The sequence below is a fragment of the Scylla paramamosain genome, chromosome 4 (genome assembly GCF_035594125.1).
Source record: "Scylla paramamosain isolate STU-SP2022 chromosome 4, ASM3559412v1, whole genome shotgun sequence".
Lineage (NCBI taxonomy): Eukaryota > Metazoa > Arthropoda > Malacostraca > Decapoda > Portunidae > Scylla > Scylla paramamosain.
This window is the reverse complement of record NC_087154.1, coordinates 17,284,130-17,306,517: the sequence shown is the minus strand read 5'-3', so window position 1 is coordinate 17,306,517 and position 22,388 is coordinate 17,284,130. Positions and strand designations below refer to the sequence as shown.

Genomic DNA, 22,388 nt, shown 5'->3' with positions numbered 1-22,388 from the left:
TCAAAGCCAAGAACTTTTCAGCACCCCCTCATATAGTTATACTTTCTAGACACCATCCCCTCTGTTTTCACTAACTTATTACCCAGACAACTAATCAGAGGCCTTGGGTGGAGCCTGAGAATTCAGAGACAGAATTTAAAATGCACAAAGTTCTTATGTTGTTACTAGAGACACTCATATAGGCATTGAGATTACAGTATAGCATTAGAGTGGAAGACTTCGACTTGACCAGATGCTTTAAGTCAATATAATTGGTCAGATTATGTATTTTCAGAAAAGCTTCCCATTAAAACCTCAACATGAGCCATTTTCTCTCTAAGTCTCACTGCACTATAATACTTTGTTTTTAATAAAATGTATAGTAATAACTTTTTAGAGTGCCATCTCCCTTCACATCTCATATTTTCTATGCAAGGCATCCTTATGTATCTTATCTTGATTGTTTATTTATTTATTAATTTTTATTTGATTGATTTTTTTGTGTAAATAGATACTTCCACACACACACACACACACACACACACACACACACACACACACACACACACACACACACACACACACACACACACACACACACACACACACACACCGAGTCACACGACTCGTCGTCGAGTAAACAAGCAGTGATCCAAGCTCGAGCAGAAAGATTTTGCTTGACCACGGTCACCACTCGGAGCCCAGAATATGTTCCTAGGTAGGAGCTATGCTCAAGTAAAATTGTCATATCTCCAAAAATAAAAAAGATAAGGGAAAATTTAAGTAATAATAGGCATATTAAAATGAGTAAAAGCTCCAGCATGGCGGATGCCATAGGTGAGAGTGGAACGTTGCCAATGGGGTCACCATTCCCAGGATTTGAGGAAGACAATGAACTACATGGAAAAATGCAAGGAAGGAAAGTGGTTTTAATGGAGGGGATGATCAATGACCTCATTGAAAGAGTGAAAAAAAAAAAAAAAAAAAAAACATGACCAAGAAGAGGAAAACAAAAGAATTGAAATCACTATGCGCTGATCTAAAAACAAAATTGAAGGAAAACAATGATATTGTTAAAAAAACAGGAAAATGAAGTGATCAGGATAAAAAGTGAACATCAAATCTAGAGGAAGGAAAAAGAGGAAGAAAAAGTTAACTTTACAGAAATCATAGAAGTGCAAAGAAGGAAAAGAGATTTAAGTAAGGAAATTGTGAAAGTGATCAGACAGAAGGAATCGATGGTAAGAGACAGTGGACAAAAAGAAATGTATATATATGTATATATATGGATTAAAAGAGGAAACAGAGCCAGTAAGATACAAGAGGGAAAAAGAACAAAAAAAGGTAGCAGAGGACATTGTAAGAAATATACAGAGAGAAGGTGAGGACTGGATAAGTGAAAATGAGGAAATACATAGACTGGGGAAGTATACAGAAGGAGGAGAGCGACCACTGAAAGTAAAATTTAGGGTACAAACAACAGCCATGGAAGTGATATCGTATGTGTGGAAACTGGACAAGATAGAGCAATACAGGAAAGTTTGGATAAAGAGGGATATGAATGAGGAGAGACTCAAGGTAAATGATATAATAAAAGAAGCAAAGGCAAAAAACGAGAACAGAACGGAGGAAGAGAAAAAAGTTCTATTGGAAAGTAAAAGATGAGAGGCTCAGGAAGTGGTATCTGACCAAAAAAATAATAGAAAATGTAAATAACGTATGGAAAAAATATGAAGTGGACAGTGGCATGTACAAATATAAATGGTTTAATATCAACATTGCAAGAATTGAATAATTATATTAAGATAAAGCAGCCTGGCTTCATAGGTATTACTGAAGTTAAACTAAATGAGACAACAGAAAATATAAGAATTAGTAATAGTTATTATAATGTGTGGATAAAACACAAAAATAATAAGAAAAGGGGAGGAGTCATGTTACTTATAAAGAAGAGTATAACAGTGGAAGATGTCGAAATGGGAAAAGGAATGGCAGAAATGATTAGAATTAAAACAAAAAGGAAGGGAGAAGGAAGAAGAAATTTTGCAGTGGCTTATGTAGCCCCAAAGACGAATGCATGGGCATGAGAGAATTATAGATTATTGTTAAGAGATACTAGTAACTGTTTGGAGAGAATACTGGCGGAGAGTAATAATATAACACTTATGGGTGACTTTAATTGCAAGGAGATATGCTGAGAAGAGTGGACCATGGACGGAGAAGAAGAGTCATGGGGATATATGCTTCTAAATTTAATAATGACAAATACTATGACCCAATGGATTGGAGAAAATACAAGATTTGGGGGTAATGAAGAGGCATCAAGGCTAGACTTGTTGTTTACAAAGGAAATGGACATCATTGAAGGAATAAATTATCAGTGCCCCACTAGGTAAAAGTGACCATCTTTTAATTGAATTCAGTATAGGCAGTGGTCCAATAGAAAATAGGAATGAAATTTACTAGAATGGGAGATATAATTGCAGGAAAGCAGATTTTATCAGGTTGAGGGAATATTTTGCAGAGGCTAAATGGAAATACTGTTTACGGCAAGTAATATGCAGGAAAAGTGGGATATATTCATGGAAACTTTTAATGAAGGGGTTAGTAGATATGTACTGAAGATCAAAATAAAGGAAGTGAAAAAGAAAAAGACTGGTTTAATACGAGATGTATAACAGCAAGAAAAGAAAAGAAGCAGCATGGAATAGATGGAGAAAAAAAGGAGGAAGTGAGAAATGGGAAAAATTCAAGAAGGCAAGAAACAAATATATCAGAATCCTTAGAGAAGAAGAAAGGAATTATGTGAAAGATATAGTTAACAAATGCAAAGATGAGCCAAAGTTATTCTTCAGATATGTGAATGGGAAGATGAAAAACAAGAAAACAATAGATAAATTAATGAAAGATTACGTTACATATGAAGATACACGGTTACAAGCAGAATTAATGAACAAGTGCTTCCAGTCAGTATTCACCAAAGAAAGCAAATTTGAAGGAGAAAGAGTATGGCACAGAGACAGTGTGATGAGAGGAATACAAGTCGACATAAGTGAAATTAAGAAGATTGTGAAAGAATTGGATGTAAGTGAGGCTCAAGGACCAGATGGAGTGTCCAACTGGATACTTAAGGAATGTTGTGAACAACTGGCAGGACGTATACACAATACCATAGTATGTTCTTTTGAGCAAGGAAAAATCCCTCTAGACTGGAAGAAAGCCAATATTGTGCCCATTTTTAAAGGAGGTAATAAAGAAGATCCATTGAATTACAGACCAGTGTCCCTAACGAGTGTGGTGGCAAAAATAGTGGAAAGAAGAGTTAAAAACAGATGGGTGGAATATGTAGAAGACAATTTGGTTTCAGAAGTGGAAAATCTTGTGTCACGAATTTAGTGAGCTTTTATTGTAGAGCAATTGATATAATTCAAGAGAGAGAGAGGGTTGGGCTGACTGTGTTTATTTAAACCTAAAAAGGTTGATAAGGTACCACACCAGAGACTGCTATGGAAAATTCAAAATATAGGGGGTTTGTATTACAGACATCTTGAGGAACAGAGAAATGAGAACAGTAATAAAGGGAGAAAAATCAGAATGGTGTAGGGTTACAAGTGGAGTACCACAGGGGACAGTCTTAGCCTCCGTAATGTTTCTGGTGTATGTCAACAATATAGTGGATGAGGTTGACAGTTATATAAGTCTGTTTGCAGATGATGCAAAATTATTGAAAAGAGTGGAAAACAATATGGATTATGAAATATTACAGAAAGATCTAAATAAGACATATAAATGGAGTAAGAAATGGGAAATGGAATTCAGTGCAAAGAAATGCAAGTGATGGAATTAAGAAAAAGCAAAAGAAGACTAACAACTTCCTACATCATGGGAGAAGTGGAAATTAAGAAAACCAAATAAAAAAAAGATTTTGAAATTACAATAAGTGATAATTTATCTCCTGGAAAACATGTAAACAAAATAGTTGGGGAAACCTATGAGTTACTGAGAAAGATAAAAGGGGCATTTGCTTACATGGATGAAGAGATGATGAAAAAGTTGATGGAATATATGATTCGACCAAAACTGGAAAATGCCACAATTGTTTGGTCAGCCCATAATAAAAAGGAAATGAGGAAAATAGAAAGTATCCAAAGAGCTGCAACCAAATTGGTACCAAGTTTGAGAGATTTAACCTTTGAAGAAAGATTAAGGAGATTGAAGCTTTCATCATTACAAGAGAGAAAAGAAAGAGGAGACCTGATTGCTATATACAGAGCTTTGAAGGGTAAGGATCAAGTTGACAGAGAAGACTTATTTGTGTGGGACTCAAGAGATACAAGAGGACATGGAGTGAAGTTGAGGAAAACAGCAAGTAGAAGAGATATCAAGAAATATGGTTTCCCAAATAGAAGCATAGAAATATGGAACAACTCAGATGAAATAGTGGTACAAGCAACAAATATTCATGAATTTAAAGTTAAGCTGGATGCTTATAGATATGGAGACAGGACAGCATGAGCATAGCTCTTTTCCTGTAAAACACAACTAGTTAAATACAACTAGGTAGATACACACACACGGTCCGCTGGTGTAGTGGTTAGCACACTTGGCTCACAACCGAGGGGCCAGGGTTCGATCCCCTGGGTGGACAGAGATTATTTGGGTTTGTCTCCTTACACGTGTAACCCCTTACACATGTTCACCTAGCAGTGAGTAGGTACGGGATGTAAGTTGAGGAGTTGTGACCTTTTTGTCCTGGTATGTTGTGTGTGAGTGGTCTTAATCCAACCCAAAGATTAGTCAGTATGAGCTCTGAGTTCTTTCCGTAGGGAGACAGCCAGCTGTCTTGAGAGAGACCAGCAACAGACTGTACAGTGAATACACACACACACACACACACACACACACACAGGATATATAAATCTGCTGTGGAGAAATTTGTACCTAAAAAAGGAGCAAGATGTAGAAAGGGTAAAGAATGGTTCAGTACAAAATGCAAATAGGCTAGAAATTGTAAATCAAATGCTTGGATTAGGTGGAAGAAGAGGAAAATTGAGGGCAGATGGGAGGAATATATTGATGCTAGAAACAAGTACATTGAGGTAATAAGAATGGAGAGAAGAAACTATGAAAGAGATATAATAGATAGATGTATAAATGAACCCAAACTGTTCTTTAGACATATTAATGGGAATATGAAGAAGAAAGAAAGTGTATCAAGATAGAAAGTTGAAGGAAAAATCTGTGATGATGCACAGGACATGGTGGAGGTTATGAACAGTAGTTTCAGATCAGTATTTACTGTGGAAGGGGAGTTTGATGCTGGAAGGGATAAGTGGTGAAGAATACACTAAGTACAGTGCCAGTCAGTTATGAAGAAATACTTAAGATGGAAGAACTTGATGTAAATAAAGCAACTGGTCCAGATGGAGTATTGAACTGGATATTGAAGGAATGTAGAGAAGAACTGGCTGATAAAATTCAGTCTAGTGGTGACATCACTATCACAGGGAAGAGTACCAAAAGATTGGAAGAGAGCAAATATTACACCAATATACAAAGGAGGAAATAAGGAAAATCCACAAAATTATAGACCAGTGTCCTTGACTAGTGTTGTAGGAAAATTATGTGAAAGAACAATAAAAGAAAGATAGATGGAACACTTGGAAAGAGATAAAGTTTTAGTAAATTATCAATTTGGATTTGAGAGATGAAGATCATGCTCCATGCTTATTGTCCGTTTATTCAAGGGTAGTTGGTATTGTGCAGGAGAGAGACGGATGAGTGGATGGTGTCTACTTAGACTTGAAGAAAGCATTTAACAAAGTACCACACTGAAGATTGCTATGGAAGATAAAAAATTATGGAAAAATTAGAGGAAGACTGCTGGAGTGGATGGAGGATTATCTGGATGATAAATCAGAATTGTAATACAAGACCAAAATTCATCTTGGCTGAAAGAAACTGATGGTGTCCCACATGGGTCAGTGTCAGAACCGATAATGTTTGTAATATATGTGAACAACATAAATGAAGAAATAGATAGTTAGATGAACTTATTTGCAGGTGATGATAAGCTGATGAGAAGGGTAGAAAATGTAAATGACTGTATGGTACTGCAAGATGATTTAAATTAGATAAATAGATGGAGTAAATCTTGGCAAATGGAATTCAGTTTAAGTAAATGTAAAGTAATGGTGTTTGGTAAGAGTAAGAAAAGAATGCAATATCAGTATGAGATGGAAGGTTTGAAGTTAAAGAAGTCAGAAGAGGAAATGGATTTGGGAGTAACAGTTACTGAAAATTTGACTCTGGACAGACTCATTGATAAAATTAAAATTACTGGAGAGATGATGAATTTGTTGAAAAGAGTAAGAATGGCATTCTCATATTTGGATAAAGCAATCATAAAAAAAGTTGTTGATTTCCATGATAAGACCAAAATTGGAATATGCGGCAATGGTGTGGTCTCCTCATACAAAGAGGAATATTATAAAATTAGAAAGAGTACAAGCTGACACAATAAAAAGTTGAAGAAAGTTAACTGTAGAATAGACATTAAGAAGTATAGTTTTCCTCACAGAAGTGTGAACAAATGGAATGAAGTCAGTGAAGATGTTATAAATGCTGAAACTGTCAGTGCTTTTAAGACCGAACTAGATAGATATAGAGATGGGATATCATGAGATTAGTCTCTTCCCGTAAACCACAATTAGGTAAATACAACTAGGTAAAATACAGAATGAAGATGAGATTTGCAAAGGAAGTTTATACCACATGGAGGAGAGGCAGAAAAGGAAAGGGAGGAGGAGGAGGAGTGGTGATATTGGTAAAAGAGGATATTGTTGTTGAGGAAGTGGAATATGGTGATGGAATGGCAGAAACTTTGAGTGTTGTGATTAAGATCAAAGGAAGGGAAAAAAAGAAAAGTTATTGTGACATACATACCACCAAAACCTAATGCATGGGAGACCAACAGATATAAAACTATGCAACTAGAAACAAGAAATAGCACAGAAGAAATGATGAGAAAAGTAACAAAGTGCTCTTAGTAGGCGACTTCAACACCAAAGGAATTGACTGGGAGAAGATGGAAGTGAAAGAAAATGTCGGGTCATGGAGCAAAGAATTTATGTATACCATGATTGTGAATACAGTGAGACACTGGGTGAATGAGCCTATGAGATGCAGAGGAGAAGAAGAGCCATCACAGTTGGACTTAGTGTTTACAAAAGCCCCAGAAAGCAGACCAAGTATGCATTGAGTCCACTGGGAAAAAGTGATCATGTGACAACAGAAATAGTATTACAGGAGGAAACTGTTGCACAGGAATGAACAATATAGAAATGGGAGAGAGAACTATGCTAAGGCAAATTTTGCAGTGCTTAATAAATTTTATGTAAAAATTAATTGGAAAGAGCTATTTGAAAGTAAAGTAGTACAAGAAATATATGAGATGTTTTTGAGCTAGTATAGAGAGAGGGTGCAACAGTTTGTGCCAAGTTATAAAGTGAAAATTGGGAAACATGAATGGAATAATGCCAGGTTTGTAGAAGCAAAAAAGAAAGAGGACATGGCATGGAGGAAAATTATGAGAAAACTGAACACAAATACTAGGGAAGAATGCAGAAAGGCAAGGAATGAGTATGGTATAATAAGAAGAAAAGAAAGAAATTTTTAAATTGACATAGTAGGAAATTGCAAGGAAGAGCCCAAACTCTTCTACAGATATGTACTCGTAAATAGAAAAATGGAACATAGGGATGACATAAACAAGTTAAAAAGGGAAGGAAGACTTTATGAAACTACTGAGGAGTTGAGTGAACTAATGAATGAGAGTTTTCAATCTGTGTTTACAAAGGAAACTGATTTTGTGGCACTGAAAGTGGTATCACAATGAGGAAATACAGGAGATACAAGTAAAGAGACAAGAAATTAAGAAACTGCTGGAAGAGCTGGATGTTAGAACAGCTATGGGATCAGATCAAGTAAGTGGATGGACATTAAAAGAATACAGAGAACAAATGGAGGAACCCATATGGGATATAATTAACAACTCATTGAAAGAAGGAAAAGTACCAAGAGAGGGGGAAAAGAGCTAACATAGTCCCAATATACAAAAGGAGGAAACAAAATGGAACCATTAAATTACAGACCAGTGTCACTAACAAGTATTGTAAGCAAGCTTTGTTAAATAGTAATTAAAGATAGATTGGTGCAATATTTAGAAGATGAAAATATAATTACAGAAAAGCAATTTGGATTCAGGAAAGGGAGATCCTGTGTCACAAATCTACTGAGCTTTTTTATGAGAGTAATAGATTGAGTGCAAGAGAGGGATGCATGGGTTGGTATGGTGTACCTGAATATTAGAAAAAGCATTTGATAAAGTTCCCCGTAAAAGCCTTATGTGGAAGCTAGAGAATGGAAGAGGAATAAAGGGAGCAACATTGAGATGGATGGAGGATTATTTACAAGGGAGGGAAATGAGAACAATTATCAGAGACACTAAATCAAGTTGGTGCAGAGTAACAAGTGGGTTCCTACAAGGAACTGTGTTGACACCTATTATGTTTTAAATATATGTAAATGATATGACAGAGGATCTAAATAGTTATATAAACCTTTTTGGTGATGGTGCAAAAAAAAAAATAATAAAGGATGAAAATTAATGCAAGGAGTTATAAATAAATATTGACAAGATACATGCATAGAGCTAATGATGGAAACTAGAATTTAATGCCAGAAAATGCCACATGTTGTAAACAGAAAAAGTGAAAAGAGACCTTCATTGAATTACAAAATGGAAAGTGAAATAATAACGAAAAGTAATGAAAGGCACATAAACACAATATTCGGCTCTTCACACAGCTTGTTAACAAACATTAGGGTGGCATTTGACTATTTAAATAAAGAAATGATGAAGAAAATTATAACAAGCGTGATACGTCCTAAATTGGAATATGCAGCAGTAGTTTATGCTCCACATAGGAAAAAAAGTTATACGGAAACTGGAAAGACTACAGAGGATAGTGATAAAGATGGTACTAGAATTGGAAGACTTAAGCTACGAAGAAAGACTTGAAGAGATTGGATTACCAACAAAACTAGAGAAAAGAGAAAGAGGAGACCAGATAAAAATGTATAAATTATCAAACAATATAGAAAGAATAGACAGAAATGACTTGGTACCACAAATAGAGGAGGGAGAGAGACAGACGAAGGGGCATGGGAAGAAAGTAAAGTTCAAGCAACATCAAGAAATACTGCTTCTCATATCAAACTATTAAAATCTGGAATGATTTGAAGGAAGAGGTAGTTGTGGCAAAAATTGTACACATGTTTAAAAAGAAACTGGATAAATATGGTTATGGAGACAGGACAAAATGAGCTTTGGCTTGTGCCTTATACAATACTCGTACAACTAGGTAAATACAACTAGGTAAATACACACACATTTGCCAAAACACAATTTAAAATGGATTTTGGTTTCATGAGCTATAATTGCATTCCACAGTTAGCTTTATTTCATGTTTTATTTACATATTCTTCCTCCTAGTCTCTGAATGCAGTAATTCTTATATATGTGACAGTGGGGAATCCTGCATCTTATATAATGTGTTTCTCATCATAATATCCATCAGAGAGAGAGAGAGAGAGAGAGAGAGAGAGAGAGAGAGAGAGAGAGAGAGAGAGAGAGAGAGAGAGAGAGAAAATAAATCTGAAGATGCTGTGTAGTGCTTGTAGTGTGTGAGCCTCAAGGGTTTTGGCTGATGGTTGGCTGCATTGTACCAATGTTATGGCCTCTATCCAATCTTACTCCCTACAGAGCAACTCCCTAGTGAATTCCTCACAAGTTCTATCACATAAAATGTCACAAAGGGCAGGCAGAACACTCTATCAGCTGAGCATCACTATTCTCTCATAGGGCACCTCTCCTTTTGATGAAAATTGAGGCATTGGGCTGTCATCTGCAGCCTAAAAATAATTTTGGGTGCATAGGAGTACCCTTCACCACTCCTAGCCAATAAAAGTCTTTTAGGTCTTAAAAGTGATTATATATTACTTTTAAGGAACTTTTGTCAGTAAAAGTAAAACTGGTCACTAAAAGTACTTTTAGCCTGGTCCCCTTAATACTGGCATTACTATGTACCTATTTCGTTCTCTTCTACAATACAGAAAATTAACTTCCTTTGGATTACAACTCATACAAAGCAGGGTTGGCATTAAAAAAACCCACCCAAAAAAACTCACTCACTCTGAAAATGTTTTTTCCCCTATGTCAAAATTTAGTTCTTTATCATATTAGTAAATAAGGTCCCACCATATGTACATATACATAAAAAAAATATAAAAGTAGTCAATCCTGATCCATTAATTTCCTGTACAGTATAAGTTAACACAGGCTTTGTCCAATTGGACCAATCTGTATCAACATGACCTAAACAAGTGTCTTCTTCATTAATAGAAAGTGTCAAAATCTTTCAAGATATAACTCCCCTTGTGACTTCTGGCACCTAGCCAAAAACATCTTTATAGCATTCCTTCTTCATCTTTCCCTCTTTTATTTCAACCTGATGCCACCACTGCTATCTCATCTATTTCTAAAGCTGAACTCTTCACTCAAATATTTGCTAAAAGTTCTACCTTGGATGACTCAGGGCTTGTTCCCCACTCCTGCACCCTCTTGACAACTTCATGCTACCCATTAAGATCCTTTGCAGTGATGTTTTCCATGCCCTCACTGGCCTAATCCCTCAGAAGTCTTGTGAACCTGATGGGGTACCTCCTATTGTTCTCCAAAACTGTGCTTCCTTGCTTGCACCTTTCCTAGTCAGACTCTTCCATCTCTGTCTATCAACATCTATCTTTCCTTCTTGCTGGAAGTTTGCCTAAATTCAGCCCATTCTTTAAAAATGTGACCATTCTAATCACTCAAACTATCACCCTATTGCTTTAATTTCCTATCTCTTTAAAGTTTTGAATCTATCCTCAACAGGAAGATTCTTAAACATCTATCATTTCACAACCTTCTATCTGATTGCCAGTAGGAGTTCCATCGAGGCCACTCTATTGGTAGTCTTGCTTTTCCTTGGTCTTCCTCTTTTATGGATTTTGATGAAACTTTTGCTATTGCTGTAGGCATATCAAAAATTTTTAATAGAGTCTGGCACAAAGCTTTGATTTCCAAACTACCCTCCTACAGCTTCCATCCTTCTCTGTAATTTCACCTCAAGTTTCCTTTCTGACCTTTTCTGTTGCTGCTCTGGTAAATGGTCACTGTTCTTCTAAATCTATTAACAGTGGTGTTCCTCAGGGATCTGTCTTGTTACCCACTCTCTTCCTATTATTCTTCAATGATCTAAACCAAACTTGTTCTATCCACTCCTATGCTGCTGATACTACCCTGCACTTTTCCATGTCTTTATGTAGATGTCCAACCCTTCAGGAAGTAAATAGATCTTGCAAGGAAGCCACAGAATGCCTGACTTCTGATCTCTCTGACATTTCAGATTGAGGCAGAGAAAATTTAGTATTGTTCAGTGCCTCAAAAACTCAATTCCTCCATCTATCAACTCAACACAACCTTCCAGATAACAATGCCCTCTTCTTCAGTGACACTCAGCTGTCACCATCTACACTGAGCATCTTCAGTCTGACCTTTACCTATAATCTGAACTGGAAACTTAACATCTCATCTCTAGCTAAAACAGCTTCTATGAAGTTAGGCATTCTGAATTGTCTCTACCAGTTTTTCTCTCCACTACTCCCTCCCCACAAGCTACTAACTCTTTACAGGGGCCTTACCTGTATGCTTCACATGTATGGGGAGATTTCACTCATACTGCTCTTTTAGACAGGGTGAAATCAAAAGCTTTTTATCTTATGAACTCCTCTCCTCTATCTGTCTTCAGTCTCTCTCTCATCTCTGCAGTGTTGGATCTCTTGCTATCTTCTGCTATTTTCATGCTAACTGCTCTTCAGAATGTGCTGACTGCTTGCCTCCTCTCCTCCTGCAGCCTCACTACACTAGACTTTCTTCTTTCTCTCACCTGTATTCTGTCCACCTCTGTAATGCAAGAGTTAGCCAGAATTCGCAATCATTCATCCCTTTCTGTGATAAACTGTGGAACTCCCTTCCAGCTTTTGTATTTCCTCATTCCTATGATTGAACTCTTTTAAGAGGGAGGTTTCAACACACTTATCCTTTAATTTTTAATGATTGCTTTTGACTCTGTTCAGGGGCCAGCACCTTAGTGGGCCTTTTTTTTTTTTTTTTTTTTTTTTGTTGTTGCTCCTTGCTGGTGATCCCTCTACATGAAAAAAAAAACATTCAAACCTTTTGTTTCACTCTAGATTACTTTTTAATTGCTTACTTTAGGTGATTGATATATAAAATGAAGAATAAGCAAAAAATAAAACACATAAAAAACAATAAATCCCCCAAGAAAACAAATAAAAAAACAGAAAAACGGATTTTTTTTATCTTTAAAATTGCAAAATTAACCACATTTATACACTTATATACATTGAGACTGATGATGAAGTCAATACTAACAATCATATTACTTTTTTTTTCTTTCTTTTTTTTTTACTAGGCAAGAGAGACTTCAGGTGGTCATTGGAGCTACTTCACACTGCTGTTTGTGAGCACCGGTGGGATGACGTCTTCAGGCTCCTGCCATGTGTCGTCACCCACACAGCACCGCATCTTCCCCTGGAGCTCCTGTGGCGGGTGTGTGTCCTGCTGTACTTGTAGGTTCTCTGTTGTGGATGTACTTATGTGTACTACTCTCTTTCAGGGTGGCACAAGCTGTCCTACCTGAAGTGTTTGGAGGAGGCATTATGCACCTGCTAAAATAATAATTACTCCCATTGAGGTCTCAAACACTAGATCACAGGGTGCTGTGAACTTATAAATAACCCTGCTGTGATTTCATTGAAGGTTTCCCATTGTATCTCACAGTGCAATGAGGCAGTCACATCCTGTCCTCTAAAGACAACTCTCTTCCTTCACATAACTTTACTTGCACCTATTACATGCACATTAGGGTGGATAATTTTTTAAACTTTCTTTGAAATTCTTTTGTGGCTAGTGAGGGAAAGATGCTAACTGGTGAGAGAAAAATGGTGTTAAAAGCATTTTTTGCTAGGACAATATCTTTTCTCCCCAGCAGCTCTTCAAAGTTTGAAAAATGTGCCTAAAATGGATACTACACATAATACACCATTTTTATAATTTATTGTGAATTATTTGTGGCTTGTGCACAATATTGCCTTCTAGTTATATGTTAATGACATATTAAATCTGAAAGCTGTACAGATATATTATCTGTCCTTGCAATGTGGCTGAAATATTGAAAAATTAACAAAGTACACGAGACTTACCGTAGGTCAGTTGAAGTGTACTTCTGGTTTTTCGAGGCAAATCACCTCTGCTGGTGCGGAGATTTCACATGAGAGAGAGTGCGTCACGTGCTGCCGGCAGACTTTAAAGCAAGGACTCGACATCCACATGATGAACCAATTAGGAAATTAAGTAACCTGTAGAGCTTAAGGTAGGGAGGGAGAGGAGGGCATGTGAAATCTCCGCACCAGCAGAGGTGATTTGCCTCGAAAAACCAGAAGTACACTTCAACTGACCTACGGTAAGTCTCATGTACTTTGTTAATTTTACTTTGGCAAAATCACCTATCCGCTGGGCGGACATTTCCCATGAGGCTTTGAAGCCATGTGGATGACGAGGGAGGCTGCAATAGTAGAGAGGAAAAGGAAATGCCCCACAAGAAACAGTACTAGAACTATTATTCCATGGAAGGATCTTGTACATGAGACAATCATACAATTGGTGTATAAAATAAGGTACATTGCATCCAACTTAATCCAATCTACAAACAATGTTGAAATATGGTAACAGTTCACATCATAAGGTAAACCTAAGGTACTAGATACTAAATACTTAAAATATCCATGTACTGCAACACTGGAGTGCAGCAACAAACCCAGATCATGTCTTATTCTAGCACTGCATCCTGAAAGAGGTCAGAAGCAGCCACAATGTTCTTATTATAATATTTTGCAAAGGTAGATTCCCTAGACCAGCCCGCCTTAGCCATAATGCATGCGACAGGGACAGCCGCCACTCCAGCTTTTGAAGCTGCTGCTGGCCGCACACTACCAGCGGAAAACTTTGAGATGTCTATGCCGGACATGCGGAGAATGGTCCTGACCCAACGGGCAATAGTGTCTTTGGAAACTGATTTGTGGGGTTTTATGAAGCTAATGAGGAGCCTGGCATCAGTGTGCATCTCATCCTGTCTAAGCTCTTTAGTCACATCAATGTACCTCAGGAGAGTGCTACAGACACATAATTGTGGATCCTTAGGGTAACGATGGAATGTGACCCTGTTGATGTTAAAATTTGGTCTGGATTGTTTAAGAGTGCCCCCCAACTGTACTGAAATGGAGTGTTCATTAATGAGCATGTCTCTGATTAACAGTAGTTGTAAAGTTTGAATTCTGGCAGCTTGAGTTAAGGCCATCATCATAACCAATTTTAGCGTTAATTCTTTAAGGGTTAATGCATGTAAGGGGAACATGGACCTTAGTTTCTCAAAGACAGGTTGGACGTCCCAAGTGTCAGTGTACCTGGGCTGAGGAGTTCTAAGATTGAAAACCCCTCTCATGAATCGGATGACCAAAGGGTGATTTCCTGCCCTGCATCCGTCCACCACAATGCCGAGAGAAGACAGGGCACCCCTCGCAGTGTTCACACACTCATAACCCACACCCCTGTCAAAGGTTTCCGTCAAAAAATTTACAATGTGACCTACAGTTGGAGAAGTGGGATCGACATTCCGTCTACCACAAAACAACGACCACCTCTGGACATGTGGGCGGTATTGCCTCTCAGTACCTGGTTTCCAGGAGGCAAGTATGATGTCCGCAGCAGCCGGCGAAACTCCTCGTTTCTGCAAGTTTTCCCTGACAGAAGGCATGCCATGAGCCTCGTGTGGGACATGATGGGGTGTGGATCTGTTGTGGACGGGTGTGTTAGAACATTCCTCCTGTTCGTTATCAAACGTGGGAAGTCTATTAGCAACTGGAGCAGCATGCCCATCCAAAACTGGGACGGCCACAGAGGAACCACCATCCAGCCTCGTGCTTGCTCCGCACGTAACTTCTGAAGGCACCTAGCAATTAATGAGAATGGGGGGAAAATGTAAGACAAATCAAAGTTTGACCAGTCCAAGGAAAAAGCATCAAAATATTTAGCCTCCGGATCTGGCAACCACGAACAGAATGTATTAACCTGTTTGTTAAGCCTTGAGGCAAATAAATCAATGGACGGTGTCCCAAAAACATTACACAAGGTAGTAAAAATGTGTGAGTCGAGTTTCCACTCATGTCTGTCATTAATCTTGCGAGAGGCTACATCAGCCAAGGTGTTGTCCTTCCCCGGTATGTGCGAGCATGTAACCCATGAGTCATGTTCCAGACACCAATCCCAAATCTGGGTAGCAACATCATTACAGGACTTGGACTTTGTGCCTCCCATTTCATTGACATAGTTTATGGCAGTGGTATTATCACAAAAAACTCTAACATGTCTACCTTCCAGCTCATGTTCAAATGCTTGCAAAGAGAATAGAATGGCTTTCATCTCCAGGATGTTAATGTGAAGCTCCTTTTCATCCAGGGACCAAGTACCACTTGTAATCTGACACCCCAAATGACCCCCCCAACCAAGGCTGGAGGCATCAGTAAATAAATCGATGTCAGTACCTGGCCTAAAAATGTGTCTGTGGTGTCTGTCCACATTGTCTAACCACCAGGAAAGGTCTAGTTTCATGTCTGCAGTAATATTCAAAGGCCTGTCAAAATTACCATACTCCTGTTTCAAAGCGGCAATTTTTCCCCCCTCCAACTTCCTGTAGTGAAGTTTACCTAACTCCACTGCTGGGATCGCAGCCACCATGAGGCCGATCACCCTGGCCACCTCTCGAATGGGGGCAACATCTTTACACAAAAGTTCTGCACATCCTTGGCGAATTTTGATTAGTCTACGCTCAGGTAAAGAGGCAGTCATGAACTTGGTGTTAATAACATTGCCTAGGTATTCAATACATTGTGTGGGGGTGAGAACAGACTTCTCCATATTGATACAAAAGCCTAACCTCTGCAACAGAGAAATGGTGGCCTGAATCGCCTGAAGACATCCTGAGTAAGAGTTACTGCAAATTAATGTGTCATCTATAAAGCTGGTGATAGTGTATCCTTCCTGCCTTAGAGTAGCAAATACTGGCTTCATCAGTTTGGTGAAAAGCCGAGGTCCCTCAGAAATGCCATTAGGGAGGCAGGGGAATTGATAGATAACACCTTGCCATGTAAAACATAAAAATCGTTGTTGCTCATCTGCAACCCTAACAGAATAATAAGCATGCCTGAGATCGACAGAAGCCAAAAAATCACCCTGGTTGATGAGCCTGATGGCCTGTTCAAAATTTTCCATTTTAAAATGTTTATATGGTATGTATTTGTTTAACCTCTCCAAGTTAAGAACCAGGCGAAATTCCCCGTTTTTCTTTTCTCGCAAAAAAATAGGAGAGATAACCTGCTGAGTTTGTTTGTGTGTGACTTTAATGACTTTAAGCTGTAAAAGTTTTTTGATCTCTCCAGAAATTATCCCCTGTTGCACAGTGTTGAACCTGCATTCCAAATCATTAAAAAATAAAGGATGAACACTATCGACATCAATATCAAGGTGGCAATGCTGAACAATATCCAAAATGACAGGGTCACTGGTAATTTTACGCCACTCATGCAGGAAAGAGTGTAGTCTGCCAGCTTCAAAACATGCACTTGCCTGTAAGTTTACTGGGGCTGCCTGCTGCGGCCGCCCCGTCCCTTGGAGTTTTTTGGCTCCACATCCTGACGAGTGGAAGGCAGCCGTGGGGCAGCCCTGGAGCCATACCCCTGTTGCCCGTAGGGTTGGAACCTGGCGTAATATCCCCTACTAGCAGGCTTGTTCCAATATCCACCAGGGCGTTTACCTGCGAACTTGCTAGTAAAGGCAGGCTTTTTCTGCGAGAACTTACTCCGCAGTTTCTCCGCTTCCTCAATTTGTCTGGCAGACTGGGACACATCGTCACCGAACAGAAAGCGAGTAATTGGCACCTTATCTGAACAAAGATGAGCATATTTATAGTTTATCTCGCGTTTCATGACAAAATGCCTGGCCAAATTGTTCCTGTGATTGGCATTGCCTAGCAATGCCAATGCACCATTTAGCATGCTCACCTCATGTGCCAACTTGGGGTTACCTTCCTGTTCAGCCAAATCATCCAGTGCCACTAAGGATTTGGTGATAATGGTTGAAGCCCGCAGGATGTCCTTATTTACCTCCTTCAAGCGGAAGTCTGTCTTCCTGGCATCCAGCTTCAGGGCCTCCAATACCTGTGGGTTGCATTCCACTGGCGCAAGAGCATGGCAGTTATTAGGCCTCTTGACAACATCGTCCTCACACATGGCCTTGTAGTCCTCCTCTCTCATACCATTATCAAAGAGAAAGTTTACCATCTCTGCCACTCTATTGTCAATGTCAGCAACCACCGTGTCAGAAGGACCAAAGGCCTTAGTGCCCTGAATTAAGGTGCTGTCAGCAGGGGCGGCAGGCATCGACACTGCCTCATCCTCACTCATCCTGGCCGAGAAACCAGAAAAAGTGGCAGAACAAGGAGGCGACAAACCCCAGCCCCCCAGAGTACTGTCCTCCACAGTCACCTGCGCCGACCCAGTAGGGGGTGGTAGTTGCCGTCTGTCTGCCTTCAAGGCCTCCACTTCACCCCGCAAATCAGCCAACGCGTCCAACACAACTGACCAAGGGGGAGGAGCAGGAGAAGTGCCGCGGGAACCACGTGCGTCAGCACTGTTACGTAATCTCATGCAACCATGCCTCCCACTCAAGCGACGAGATGAATGATCCCTGTGCCTGTCGTCGTCATCTTGAGGGCGAACAGTGGACCCAGGTGGGGCAGGAGGGGAAGGGGATCGAGAGGCAGAGGACGCTTCACCAGACTCCGACATGGCTGTCGCACTGCGATAAGGAGAACAAAGCCGTAAGCTTCCCACACAGTTCCATCGTCAGTGGAGACCGATATACCAATAATACAACTCGCCCCAAAAACGGGTAACGAAGTTGAAGGCACTGTACCTGCGTAACAAGTATTGTGGCCTTATCTGAAAGAAAACAGCAAAAACTTGGGAGTCCGTATGACCCAGAATGACCGTGTCTGCCCGACGCGGCGATCAGCAAACAACTGCCGGCAGCGCGTGACACACTCTCTCTCATGGGAAATGTCCGCCCAGCGGATAGGTGATTTTGCCGAAGTAAAATTAAATTTTTCAAGACAAATTTTTAAAAACTCCCAAAAATCAGTTACAGGAAAACTTTCATATGGCTAGTTCATAAGTTATTTTATATCACATAATTTAGGTGTGTAATATTTCAGTGAGATTGGTTATTATCTTCTGTTTCTGCCATGTCATTTTTAAGTGTTAAGTAATCATATTTATTTATTATACGAGTATGTCCAAAAAGCAAATCATATAAAATGGGGGTGGGGTAGTTAGTTTTTTTTTTTTTTAAGCTCATTAAGGTATATCTAGAATAAATATTTTAGATTTACATTTTGTAACTAAAATATGTCCCAGAACTGATGGCTGTGTCAAGTTCCAGCTATTCTCCAGCTTATTTACCCTACCCTTGCTGGACTTACTTATATCTTGAATTGCTCATTGGTGTCAATCTTTGGGATGTTCTTCCTTGATTTCAGTGTATTCTTAATGAATCCTTCCCTTTCTGCTTCTCCACGAACATGTTTTCATGGTTCTGTTACTAAATTAATCTTTCTATAGCTTGTGTGTAACAGGGGATATCTTTGTAGTGTGATGATGGCATGCCTCCTGTTTAAATGTTATGTTATTTCTTCCTGACTCATGTTGTTTGCTAATGGTGGGTCTGTTATATCTGTGAGTTACCAATTGATAATTTCTATGAATGTACTGCAGTCTTTTTCCTTTTCAGATGCTTGAATTGTGTTGTTATCTAATTTATAATTCCAATCAGGTCTCTGAATTTTATCACATGATATTTATTAATGTTAAAATCCAATTGCTATTTCTTACTTCATTCATAGAGTCCTGTGAGGTCTTTGTGTAACTCCTTACAAGAGCTTTCATCATTTATTTTCCTTTGCAACTTTGCATCACCAGCAAACATGTTCATGTAGTAAGTCTGTTTCAACACTAGCATCTGTATCACTTATAGGTATCAAGAACTTGGTGCTAACACTGATCCTTGTGGAACTCCTTTTATTACATTTCTCCAGGTTGAGTATTTTCCTCTTAGTATTGTCCTCATTTCTCTTCCATCCAGAAAATCTTTTATTCATTCCAGTAATTTTCCCTGAATACCTCCTATGTATTATGATTTCCATATATGTTTATTGTGTGGTATGCTGTTGAATGCTTTCTTGAAATTCAAATAAATACTGTCTACCCATCTGTCTTGCTCTTGTATAGTTTCTGCCACTCTGTCATAATAGCTTAGTAGTTTTGTTACTCTTGATCTTTCTTTTTTTAAATCTGAATTGTATCTCTGTCACCATTTCATGTTTTCCTCTCAATTTTTCTATTACTTTGCTTACAACACTGGTGAGTGAGACAGGTCTGTAATACACTGCATATTTTCCTTCTTATACAGAGACAATATTTGTCTTTTGTTGGTACTTAGCCTTGCTTTAGGGACTCTTGGAATACTCTAAATAGGGGCTCATTTACACCCTTAAAACATTCTTTTAATGCCCAATTTGTAGGAGCCCTTGCTTTTATCATACATAAAGTGTAATTGAAACAGCCTACATCTAGCTGGACTTTAATTCTTGGCACTGATCAGCTGACATGGATTACCTCTGTCTGTAATATAATTTTCTTATAAATGTAAATGGTGTACAAATATAGTGGTATAATGGAATATAAGTGCACCTTTTCAAGCCACTTATCCTGCATGGACATTGGTATTTTCTCAACATCTTTTTCATTGTCCTAGGGCACTGCTTCTCAACCAGGAGGGTGCACCCCTTGGGAGAGGTAGGGGCATGGTCACTCTCCCCGGAGTGGGCACAAGCACAGGACAGGAGAGAGAAAAAAATAATAATAGTAATAATAATAACAATAATAATTGTGCGGGTCAATACAGTAATAGCCTAACCAAGGGCTATCTGTCTATCTATCTATCTATCTATCTCTGGTGGTGTAGTTGGGGAGGGGGTTAGGTAGGTGGCACAGGGAGGAAGAAGGCCCCAACTGCATTGAAACAGCTTTTGGGAGGCCCAGCTTGCAAAAGGTTGAGAACCCCTGTCCTAGGGTGTTCTATTTCCTTTCCTTTCCTGTGAGCATCCTGATAATGCATTAAGACATGTTCTGAGCATATTAAAGAAGTTATCAAAAACATAAACATCATCACCCTTCAGGCATGGCCACTCCATTATCCTATTAGCATAAGCTGTTGCTTTGGCTTTTTCATTACCATACTTTGGCTCCAAGAGTTATCTGACTTTTTTTATATCCTGCTGATGTTACTATGTGACTACAAGCTCTGACATTTACAGAAGTGTACTATTCCAGGTAAAGGAAGCTTTTCCTCTTCACCAATCCAATGAGCTTACTGCTGATTACACTGTCTAATGTTCAAATGAATGACCTATACTGAGTGGTATCACCATTAATTTTTTGGACTTGAGCCCTAGGCATTGAACCAGATTTTCCATTAACTAATTTTGGCGTGAACTTGAAGGTGGATTAACAACCCATGAAAGAACTGGATCTATGTTTTGACTGTGCCCGTAGAACAGGCACTAGCAATTGCGGTTGAATAAAATAAATCAACTGATATAAATGTTATATTGAGTAAAACAATAACGACTTAAATAAAAATGAAATACACTGTATTGAAAATTCTTTTAAGTGTTATATTTAAGGAAAAAAATTGAGATTTAAATCAAAATTAAATATACTGCATTAAAATTATTTAAGTGTTATATTGAGATTAAAAAAAAAATTAAAGCAAAATAAAATATACTGCATTGAAATTTCTTTAAGTGTTATATTGAGGGTAAAAATAACAATTATAAATCAAAATGAACTTGCTAGGAATGCATTGGAATACTGAGTCAGACACCCTTTCAATATATATGAAAGACAAAAATCAACCCATGACAAAGAGAGGACTGCTGTCAGTTATTGATTCATTGTATGATCCACTTGGTATGGTTGCACCATCCCTGCTGAATGGAAGGTGGATTATGGAGGAAGCTAGTAATTAAGTACTGGATAAGCTGAAACAGTTCCTGAGTTTCTAAAAAAAGTGGATAACATGATTTCAAAACTACCCTTAATGGCTTCTATCCTTCTCTCTGTAACTGCATCTCAAATTTCCTTTCTGACTGTTCTATTACTGCTGTAGTAGACACTGTTCTAAATCTATTAACAGTGCTGTTCCTCAGGGTTCTGCCATGTCGCCCACTCTTCCTATTATTAATCAGTGATCTTCTAAACCAAACTTCTTGTCCTGTCCACTCCTACACTGATGATACCACCCTGCACTTTTTCCACATCTTTTAGTAGACATCTAACACTTTAGGAAGTAAACAGTTTCTGATTGGAGTAGAGTAGAGGTATTCTTCAAGGCCTCAAAAACTCAATTCCTCTATCTATCAATTCGACACAGCCTTCCAGGTAACTATCCCTTTTTCTTCAGTGACACTCAACTGTCCCCCTCTTCTACACTAAACATCTTTGGCCTGTCCTTTACTTATAATCAAAACTGGAAACTTAACATCTCATCTCCAGCTAAAACAGCTTCTATGAAGTTAGGCTTTTTGAGTTGTCTCTGCCAGTTTTTCTCATCCCCCCTCCCTCCCAGCTGCTAACTTTGTACAGGAGCCTTAACTGTCCATGTATGGAGTATGCTTCACATGTATGGGGATGTTCCACTCATACTGCTGTTTTAGACAGTGGAATCAAAAGCTTGTCTATCAACTCCTCTCCTGTAATTGATTGCCTTCAGCTTCTCTCTCTCTCATCGCTGCAATGTTGTATCTCTTCCTATCTTCTTCTATTTTCATGATAGCTGCCCTTCTGATCTTGCTAACTGCATGCCTCCCCTCTTCCTGCAGCCTTGCTAGAGGAGACTTTAATTTTTCTCTTACCCCTGTTCTGTCCACCTCTCTAATGTAAGAGTTAACCAGTATTCTCAGTTCTTTATCCCTTTCTCTGGTAAACTCTGGAGCTTCATTCCTGTTTCTGTATCCCCCCTTCTTATGACTTGAACTCTTTCTAGAGGGAGGTTT

At 38.7% G+C, this 22,388-nt stretch overlaps 2 protein-coding genes across 2 annotated transcripts in view; one reads left to right on the top strand and one right to left on the bottom strand.

The window, feature by feature from the left end:
• The window catches only part of LOC135099786 (uncharacterized), a 28,122-nt gene extending 14,781 nt beyond the window's left edge, over positions 1–13,341 (top strand). Inside the window, exon 4 of the mRNA XM_064002302.1 lies at positions 12,576–13,341. Coding sequence (XP_063858372.1) covers positions 12,576–12,736 — 161 coding nt within the window. The 3' untranslated portion in view covers positions 12,737–13,341. The remainder of the gene's footprint in view (positions 1–12,575) is intronic.
• Positions 13,342–13,991: 650 nt separating this feature from the next.
• Positions 13,992–16,489, bottom strand: LOC135100135 (uncharacterized). The gene is made up of 3 exons (XM_064003098.1): positions 16,450–16,489; positions 15,290–16,197; positions 13,992–15,170 (listed from the first exon to the last, which is right to left on the bottom strand). Exons 1-3 carry the CDS (start codon positions 16,487–16,489, stop codon positions 13,992–13,994), a joined length of 2,127 nt encoding a protein of 708 aa, XP_063859168.1.
• Between the last annotated feature and the right edge of the window lie 5,899 nt (positions 16,490–22,388).

What these genes read in the sequence shown, in the direction of transcription:
- LOC135100135 (XM_064003098.1), bottom strand. Translation starts at nt 16,489, where the DNA reads ATGGAAAATTTTGAACAGGCCATCAGGCTCATCAACCAGG. An exon ending in CATCAGGCTCATCAACCAGG is followed by an intron (nt 16,198 to 16,449) that starts GTGATTTTTTGG and finishes ACTCTTACTCAG; the next exon opens with GATGTCTTCAGGCGATTCAG. An exon ending in CCTCAAGGCTTAACAAACAG is followed by an intron (nt 15,171 to 15,289) that starts GTTAATACATTC and finishes ATTAATTGCTAG; the next exon opens with GTGCCTTCAGAAGTTACGTG.